Below are 9,916 nucleotides of genomic sequence, written 5' to 3' on the forward strand. Positions count from 1 at the left end.
AATGGGCCATGGTTTTTAAACGATATGGGCAATTGTCGCTTATGATGGCAACTATGGGCTCGTCTTGGCTATGAACCCAAGCCCAGTTCTTGCAGGTGTGGGTGTGTCAGCAGAACTGCGGCCTGGCCCGCACGCGCACGGGCGCGGGGCACCCGTCGGCGCCTCGGCGGCCGCCTGCCCGCCTCCATCGCGGGCTTCAGGCGAGTACGCGACGGCACGCGCACTCCGCCCCCGCCAGCCAGAACCCTGGCCGCAGCTGTGCGCGCCGGTTCGCCGCCGCGCGTTTGCCACCACGATGCTCACTCCACCGATGACCGCATTGCCAACTCAATTTCAGGTATGGAAGCACCAACTCCGACAAAACCTTTTTTTTCACAACCCCTTCTCCCAACTCTCCCAAGTAAACTTGGTGATGGCATATTTAGCAGCAGGAATCACATAGTCAAGCATTACTACAGCAAAAGAAAAATGGAACACTGTTTTTCCGATAAAGAAAATGGAACACTGTATGTAAACCAGATTGCGTGAGTTCACAAATAAGTCATCAATGATGATTACAGGTGACCCTTGAAAAAAAAAAGGGGATGGTTACTGGTAGCAAAACTGAATGTCCTATAATTGTCACCAGAAGTCTGCATAGAAACGCAGCCTGCAGGTTTCGACATAGCACGAGCAAAGATGGATCTGTTGATATATTTTTCAGATATCTTTTAGCCATCAAGACGAGCAAAGTGCAAACATAAACTACAATGCATGGTGAATTTGCAGGGGAAAAATCTAAACCAAAACTGAGGAAGCGTGCAAAGATAATCCTGAAGTTTGCCATGAACGAAAAGGTGTGGCACAGACTCTTTCCCATCAGTCATATTACCTGCCTGTGCGAGTTGGGACTGAAAACAGCAAACCTGAATATTTGTCGAACATTTGACACAGTCTCATAGTAATTTGATCGCTCCAGTAACAAGATAAGGTGGAATGGATAAAAAAAATAATTACTACAGCAGTCCTCTCTGCTAAGAGAATGCACAAGCCACTCAGTATGGCTACTTCCAGAAAGTATTTCAGCCCTATTTATGATACATAAGAAAAAAATTGCAGTGTTATCCTTTCTGCAAAAATTCGCAGCTAGAATGAAGCCTTTACATCGTTTACTGATATCCAGATTTACAGACAGAATGGGAGGCGAGGGCGATTGTGACTGCGGATGTAGCGCACCAGATCATCGCTATAGTTCTTGTGGTAAACAATCGCGTCGCTCAGCTGCTTAATGGCTTCTCTCTTCTCCTGCACTCTAGCTGCTAGCTCTTCTTCTTTCTCTGCCACCGTCTTCTCGAGCTGGACCATCTTCGCTTCTGCATCAGCTGTGTTCTTCACCATTTCTGACACCAATTTTTCTTTCTCTCTCAACCTGACAGCCATCTCATCATTCTCCTTGACAAGCTCCTTCTGTTCATCAAGATGATCATGTAGCTTCTTCCTCAGGACATTAAGCTCTTCACCACATGCAGATGAACGATCAACGAAGAGTGCAAAACTCTGACAGAAGAGTGGTTCTAGCTCGTCCAATTTGTCAGCCAATTCAGAGACCCCTGATTCGGCATGTCCTTTTACTTGCATGAGAGTTTCTTCCAGCAAGTTGACTCTCCCAGAAAATTGTTTTACCAGTTGTTCAAGATGATGGATCTCTGCCTGTGATGTCTCCACTGCCATTGCGTAGCTGTCTTCTTTGCATTTGCTTTCTGCCTCGGTAACTTTAAGCTTCTGCTTGGCTAGCTGGAGTTGAACTTCAAGGTCTTGGACATCCTTTTGTAGCTTTGTGTTCTCCTTATTTGCAGATAAATTTTCCTCTTCCAGAAGTCGATGTTTCTCCAAAGTTTCTGTGTGTTTCTCCTCTAGTTGACCTATCTGCTCAATCTGAAGCCTCTTAAGTATCTCGAGCTGGGAGACCCTCGAGGACACCTCATCATATGCATACTGAAGCCTCTGACAGCTGCTAGCAACCCCTTTCAGGCTCTGGCGGAGAACCACAAGTCCAGCCTCATGATCTGAAATTTTTTGTGTAACTCTATCTTCAAATTCCGTCATAAATGACATGTTTACTGTGCATGCTTCAATCATAATTTTTAGATCCTCCTCCAACTTGGTCTTTTGATAAGACAATAGATCGATTGTCTTCTCCAGATCTTTTGTTTTTGTACTCATGTCATCAATTTGACAAGCTGCTTCAGCCTGAGCCTTCTCGAGATTCTCATGTAGGTTAGATACTTTTAGTATTGCCTCTTCCAACTGCTTTTCCAAGGTAGAATTATTTTGCAGCTGAACTGAAAGTTCATCTTTCAGCTGTGTCACCTCATTCGCAAGATTTTGTACTGAATCCTCTGATTGCTTCAGCTTTGTTAGCACTGCATCCTTCTCTTCTTGTGTAGCCTTAACCTCCTGCTGCAGCTCAGCCTTGGCTTGTTCTGATTGCTCGGTCAAAGTACAAATGATCTTCTGTGACTCATCATTAGCTTGCTGTAGAGTTGAAATGTTCTCGTTTTGGTTTTGAAGGGCAATCTCAAGATTTCTGACAGAAGCCTGAGACGTCTGTAACTCCAATAGCGTTGCGTCCTTCTCTGCACGTAGTTCTGCAATTTCAGCATGCGTACTGCTCCTGACTTCTTCCAACTGCTTGTCCAAGGTGGAATTGCTTTCTAGCTGAACTGAAAGATCCTCTTTCAGTCGTGTCACCTCATTCTCAAGATTTTGTACTGAAGTCTGTGACTGCTTTAGTTGTGTTAGTGTTGTATCCTTCTCTTCTTGTGTTGCCTCAACCTCCTTCTGCAGCTCAGCCTTGGTTTGTTCTGATTGCTCAGTCAAGGTACATATGTTTTTCTGTAACTGATCATTAGCTTGATCCAGAGTTGAAATCTTCTCACTTTGCTTTTTTAGCACACTCTCCAAGTTTCTGACAGAAGCCTGAGACACCTGTAACTCTGATAGAACTATGCCCTTCTCTGCTTGTAGTTGTGCAATTTCAGCATGCAAACTGCTCCTGACCTCCTCCAATTGCTTGTCCAATATAGCAATGTTGTTCTTCAGATCTTCATTAGCTAGATTCATTTTTGAGATTTGCTCTTTTCCTTGCTCCAATTCAATTCTAAGATTCTTGATAGAAGCCTCAGACTGCTGCAGATCTGAAATTATTTTGTTCCTTTCATCTTGTAATGCTAAAATTTCAGCATGGTGACTAACCTTCGCCTCTTCCAGTTGCATCTTCAGGTTGGAGTTACTATTTTGTAGGTCTTCATTAGTAAGCTGCAGAACAGAAATTTGTTCAACTTGTTGTTCTAAATTGCTTTCAAGATTAATAACAGAAGCAGCAGCTTCATTTTTTTGTCCTTTTACTTCTACAATTTCATTATGCATGTTAGAATTTGCCAGCTCTAGTTCTTCAGTAGTCTTCTGCATATCTGAAATCCTCTCAAGTTGTTGTGCTAGCTCAGTCTTAAGATTCATCAAAGAAGCCTCTAGCTGCTCTACCTCTGACATGGCCGAATCCTTCTCCTCCTGTAGCTCGGCCATATTACTATTCATAACATTTCTTGTTGATTCCAGTTCCTTTTCTAGATCTTTAATACTAGACTGTGCCTTCTCTATCTCATTCAAGTATATGGAATTTTCTGATACTAGTCTTTCTTTTTCTTCTGCTGCATTATTACGCTCCTTGTCTAGATTGTTCATTAGCTCTGCGGCCTCGACTTTCAGGCCATCTATCTCCAACCCCAGTTGCTGGAGTTTTCTTTCAGCTGAATGATTTTCTGTGATCAAGGATTCATTTTCAGCGGTGATTTCTGCAATGGCTGCCTTCAGTTGAAAGCACTCAACATCTAAATTCTGATGAAGTGCTTTCAGGTTATCATGCACAACCAACAGCATCAAGTTATCATTCTTCAGCTTCTGGTTTTCTTCCAACAAGGCATGCACTTCTTTCTCAGCCTGTTGGGCCTTCTCAACTTCTGATGATAGGAGGCTGCATTTGTCCATTGTATCTTTCAGCTGATTCCTCATATCTTCCTTCTCCTTCTCGATGTCTACAATTAACATCTTCAGGTTATCTCTCTCTTCTTCAATAATCTGCTTCTCACCAGACAATGTTGTGACCTCGGTCTCCTTGGATTTTAAGGTGTTAAGCAATTCTCCTTCCTCCCTCTTTGCAGTTTCAACTAACAATTTCAGATTTTCATACTCAGATGACAAATTTGCAATCTCTGAACTTGTAGCTTCTTTATCCTTGATTGCTTTATCAATTAGCTGCTTCAGATCAGATATTTCCTTGGCCTGTTCTTCTGTACTTTGTTTCAGCTTCTCAATCTCTGCTTCCATGTTATTATGCTTAGTAGGCTTATGGTTTAGTCCGTTTTCTTCATTCACTGCTACTTTTGGTGCAGTGACATCATTGTCTGAGCTGTCTCCTTCTGCGTCTGAATCAGATGAATCTGAACCAGAGGAACGGTGGCCAACATTTTCTAGTTTGCTAACTAGTTGTTTGTAGTGCTTGTGAAGGTATTGATAGTCCTCATGGAAGCCCTTCACAAGGGAAGACAGCTTTGATTTCTTGACAGGATTTCCATAATCATCTTGTTCATTCTCAATTTGCTCGTTCTCTTCTCCTATCATTCGCAAAATGTTCTCCACATTCTCATCAACATCTGAAAAAAACAAAATAACAACTATTGTTCTCAGACTATGTCTCGCTAGAAATAGGATAGATATTAGTTGAACAAGCTAGAATTCTTCTTGAAAAATGTAATTATAGCAATGTCAAAAACACTTTAATGGTGAAATACGAACATATAAGATCATTCATGTTCGGTGGGTATTAGAATCACGTTGAGATCAGCCACAAGAATGTCAAAAAGGAACAACAGTAGATCAGTAGGAGTTTTCATCTGTGTAGAAACTGCACTTCGAGATCTCTGTGCCAACATAAAAACTCCTTTGAGTAAATATTAGTCATGAATTCAGACAGTACCCTTTTTGCTCTCCAAAAGATGCTTGGACTTCCTAATTTTGTGTTTCTTTGTCATAATGATGTTCTTGTATCCACAAGCTTTGCTATTTTTATTGCAGGAAATCTTTCTCAGACAAAATTGATCATAATTGAGGTCGTATGATGCTGCAATCCTGAATAGCTTTGTTCCTGAAAGGGTTAAAAAAAACACAAAGACAGTGAATGGGAAGTCACCTGTGGATAATATCTCATCTACAATAGCAAAATTATCGAAAGGAAGATCAACATAAAAAATACAGGTTGTTCAATAGAAACTATTTAACTAGTTAAGGACTGAAAAATATCATCTGCACTCAGCACGCACAACAGCTGAATAAGTATAAATTGGAAAAGATGGAAGCTCTCTCTGAAGGGGTACATATAACCAACTTTTGCAAAATAGGAGTTGAATGTACAGCTATATTTCCAGAGTGCACAGAAATATTAATTTGTGAAGCTTATATCCAGAATTTGGAGCCTAAGTTAGTAGCAGCAGTAACCTTTATGCTCTTGCACTTAGACGAAGTAGAATGGAAAATATTTCAAGCTTGGATCGTATATTCTATAACTAAATATGCACTTCGAATTATAAAGTAATATAATTTACGTTATAAGGTCTTGATTAAATTTACAAATAAATGATTTCTCTGGAGGCTCGTTGTTATGTCATGATCTCCTTCATTTGTATGCGGTAATATACAGCATGGATCGTAAGTGGTCTATTAATCAAATAATTGTTATGGCCTAAAAGTCTAAAACGTCAATTTTGACCCTCTAACTAGGAATATTTTGCAAACATCAGCTATATTGTGATTTTTTAGGACAATTTCATTATATCATGCTTAAAAAACATCTTTTTTTGATGCAATCACTGGGGAGACGATGGGTCCCCACCTGAATATATTACCACGGGGATGCCGGCGTGCTGGTAATAGTAAGTTTTAAAATGACAGGCCGTAGCCTGGAAAGAAAATGAGAGGAGGCATGTCTATACTATAGCCGCATTACATGGCAAATCTAGAGCACCAGAAATCCATCGCTGGACGTTGGGAATAAACTGGGTAAGTGGAAATGTAACTCAGTGATAAATAGGCAGATATGATGCCATGGTTGGCGACCTGGAAGGCAAATCACTTGTAAAATCATTACATTTTGCATTTTGGATCTTGGCAAACTATGCTTGACAGGAAAAGCTTTTTATAAACTACAACAGTGTGCCCATTAACGGCATATATTGAGACTAAGGTACATAATAAACTATGTACTTGTGGAAGACACTTTGGAAGCCCATATATGTTGCATTATCTTAGATTTGTAATAAGAAAGAAGACAGTCTTGATGATTTTGCAAAGATTGCTGATAAACACATGAACAGTACTAAATAACCACATCAATATTTGCAGATTCTTCTTCTCTGTCATTACTAAAGGTTTGAGATGATGCCGCATGGATGTTTTGATCTTCCATGCCAAAAAACCATATCCATCTCAAAACCAGAGTCAGACTAAGCTAAATTGCAATGCCTGGATGAGTACATTATAAAAAGTTCAATCCAGTTCCATCTGCCAAGTCGAGTGGGTGCCCAAAATTTACAAACCTCTTGGGCAGCATAACTTCAGACATATCTGAAATGCATATGGGTAGGCCGTAGGCCATAGTGAGCCATGCTGAATGTGAGCCTTCTGCTAATAGAAGTACAACATGGTAGTATTTTCGGCCTGGAACTATCGTGGTGTGTTTGAAAAACAGCACGCATATGCGATCTTAGAGATCTCCAAGAGAGCCTAAAAAATACTCCCAATAACTTAGTTTTTGGTACAAAGATCTGCCTGTTCGCTTCAGCTTATTCAGCCGGTTTATCAGCCACCAAACAGTATTTTTCTCTCACAACAAATCAGCCGTTTCAGCTTTTCAGTCGGCTTATAAGCTGAAACGAACAGGCCAAATCGGAACCTAGGCCCACTTCTTGATGATGTGGCACAATTTAAATTTTTTTGGGAAAGTATTTTTGGGAACTGTTGGAGAGGGTGCTTTTTTTACTCCTAATATTTTCTGGCAAGGTCCCAAAACTAGTTTTTTTGGACTCCATTTTTGGGCACTCTTAGATATGCTCCTATAGGGGAAATAGCAGCCCGAAGGAATTTTTGTCATACAAAATCAATAAAAAACACGAATGGTAACGACACGCGGGACCCGGCCCGGCCAGTGCTGAAACAGTTAGCAAACTAATCCAAGAAGACAGAATTAAGAAGTGATAAGTGCTAACCACTCGGCAAATATATTCAAATATCAAGAAAGGGAGAAAAGGAAAAAAATGAACAAAAGAAACAAAAGACGGAGGTTAGTAACAGAGAGAGATGCTTATGGCACTAACGCTTATTCTAATCTAGCATCTCCATCACTCCATGTCAGTTGCCCCTTGCCACATCAGAACGCACACGACCCAACAACGATCCATCCAAGAACACACACAGCCATACGGAAATTTCTCCACTACCGCAAGAACATTAATATCACAGCAGCAGCACACCCAGATCAGAGAAACGAGGAACTAGAGGGAGAAAATAACTGGGAGAATCAAGACACATACCGCCGAAGTGCCGCCGCCTCCTCCTCTACAGCTATCTCCCACCACTTCTTGAACCCAAAACAAGATCTGAGAAAAACGAAAAAGAAACCAAGCATGATCAAAGATTGCACACCACAGTTGCAACCAGTCAAATCACAGGGACCTGTCACCTGTCAGATAAAACAGGGAGCACGCCCCCAACAAGAAGAGACGAAAATGAAACCAGACCAAGGCGCGAGAGGAGCAGTTACCTGAAGACTAGGATGAATCGCCTGGTCGACGAAGCAAGCAGAGGCCGCAGAGAACCAGCCCCAGAGGCTTCTTCTCCACTAGGCTCTCTGAAGTGAGCAACTCTCGCCTTTTCTTTTTGAAGCCGCTGGAGCATCTGCCTGAGGCCCAGAGAGCCCCCCGTTTTGATACCTTATTACGAGAACGCCACCGAACCGAAACAGCGCTCCCGCCATTGCAAGCGCGAGAGCACGAGCTACGGCCACCCGGAGGCCGGGGCAGGGAGTAGCAAGCGGCAGCTGCCATGCGGGGCCCGCGACGGGCGGGGTCCGAGCTGGCGGGGCGTGGGAGCCAGCTGGGCTCCGCGGCCGGCCTTTTTGTCTCGTCCGCGTTCCCGCCTTAACGCTAGGGAGCCCAGGATCCTCTACATCAGGACATAGGAAACGTAACTCATGGACCCATGGGCAAAGCACAACTGCAGAAGCGCTAGAATGCATTGAAAATAGCAAACATTTTTGGTAAATTATCATGAAACCATTTTTTCATTCCACGCACAAAAAAGAGAATTCTTCAAACCATGTATATGCAAAATCACTACCATCCGTCCTACATAAGCTAGGGTCAATATAGAATAGCCATGCTCTTTTAGCATGGGTCTCACATTCATCAAGCTAAGCTATTGTAGTCTTGCAGTAATTTGCTATGAAAACACGGTTTGCGATTTCTAGTTTAGACTTGGGAAAAGTATAAGAATTGTTTCGAAAAAATGTATAGCAAAATACGAGTCTTGGTCATAGGATACTTGCACTTCTAGAATACAAATTCTACTGCTTTTATAAATACAAATAAAACGGTTTTCTATGAATTGCAATGACCTTTCAAAAAGGCTCGATTCTTAAGGCCTGGTTTGGTTAGTTTGCTTATTTTTAAGCACCCGTCACATCGAATGTTTAGATACTAATTAGGAGTATTAAACGTAGACTATTTACAAAATCCATTACATAAGTGGAGGCTAAACGGCGAGACGAATCTATTAAGCCTAATTAGTCCATGATTTGACAATGTGTTGCTACAGTAAACATTTGCTAATGATGGATTAATTAGGCTTAATAGGTTCGTCTCGCTGTTTAGCCTCCACTTATGTAATGGGTTTTGTAAATAGCCTACGTTCAATACTCCTAATTAGTATCTAAACATTGATGTGACACTTGCTTAAAAATAAGTAAAGGGAACCAAACGTCCCCTTAGTTTCTCAGGACGATGGAAGGTGGGATGAAGAGCGGCAGCATTCCGTGCCACTCTGTTCCTTGTGCAGACAATCATTGGTCATGTTTCTTTTTTGAATGCCATGATCATTGGTCACGTTTGTGGAGCAATGTTGGGGCCTGACGAGGACGGCCTCCTTCATTTTCGTCCATCAGATGGTGCGCGGCTCTGCTTTTGTTCATGTTGCCTTGCCCAGGAAAGAATATTTTGGGATTCAGCTCCGTGGACTCCATAGCATTCATCTGCTATCTGCGTATAATAGTAATAAACTGTAACCCTCTGTGTCTGCCTCACTGGTTATCCATATACCCACACCAAATCCACACCCATTTTAAATAGGGATTTATCCATATACCCACACCAAATCCACACCCATTTTAAATAGGGAGGGTATCGGTAGAAAATTATATACCTATTAAAATATGGAGGGTACAATTTATCCATTGAATATGTGTGGGATTGGAGAGGGTAAAGAGTGGATAATAATTATTTTTAGATTTGAGCGTGAACAAAAGTGAGTTTGTCCATTCCCTCTCCAGTGACAGGTATACCTTTGTGTACGTCAGATGAGCAACGTGAGAACCATATGTATCTGGAGCATATGTATCCGGAGCATGATGATGAATATGAAAAGGGCGCTTAGAAAAATAGCATATCGGATTATCGAAGTATCACGTATCCGTGTAGTATCGAATTATCCGTGCAACCTAACGAAGCGCATGTAGCAGTCAAGCATCTGATAGGAACTAATTTTTCCCTTTATTTTTTCAAGCCCCCTAAGCTTGATAGTAACAATTTGTAATGTAACCACATGATGCGGT

The 9,916-nt window shown here is 41.7% G+C and overlaps 1 protein-coding gene across 1 annotated transcript; it reads right to left on the bottom strand.

Moving 5' to 3' along the window:
• Window positions 1–958: 958 nt before the first annotated feature.
• LOC117856782 (uncharacterized) lies at window positions 959–7,997 on the bottom strand. The gene is made up of 4 exons (XM_034739172.2): window positions 7,853–7,997; window positions 7,623–7,688; window positions 5,015–5,182; window positions 959–4,691 (listed from the first exon to the last, which is right to left on the bottom strand). The coding sequence occupies exons 3-4, from the start codon at window positions 5,067–5,069 to the stop codon at window positions 1,165–1,167; spliced, it is 3,582 nt and encodes a 1,193-aa protein (XP_034595063.1). The 5' UTR covers window positions 5,070–5,182; window positions 7,623–7,688; window positions 7,853–7,997; the 3' UTR covers window positions 959–1,164.
• Between the last annotated feature and the right edge of the window lie 1,919 nt (window positions 7,998–9,916).

The sequence above is a fragment of the Setaria viridis genome, chromosome 5, assembly GCF_005286985.2.
Source record: "Setaria viridis chromosome 5, Setaria_viridis_v4.0, whole genome shotgun sequence".
Classification (NCBI taxonomy): Eukaryota; Viridiplantae; Streptophyta; class Magnoliopsida; order Poales; family Poaceae; genus Setaria; species Setaria viridis.

Excerpts from the sequence above, each read along its gene's own strand:
- LOC117856782 (XM_034739172.2), bottom strand. The coding sequence starts at position 5,069 with ATGACAAAGAAACACAAAATTAGGAAGTCCAAGCATCTTTTGGAGAGC. Across the intron at positions 4,692-5,014 it reads TCTTTTGGAGAGCAAAAAGG|ATGTTGATGAGAATGTGGAG; the intron begins GTACTGTCTGAA and ends TGTTTTTTTCAG.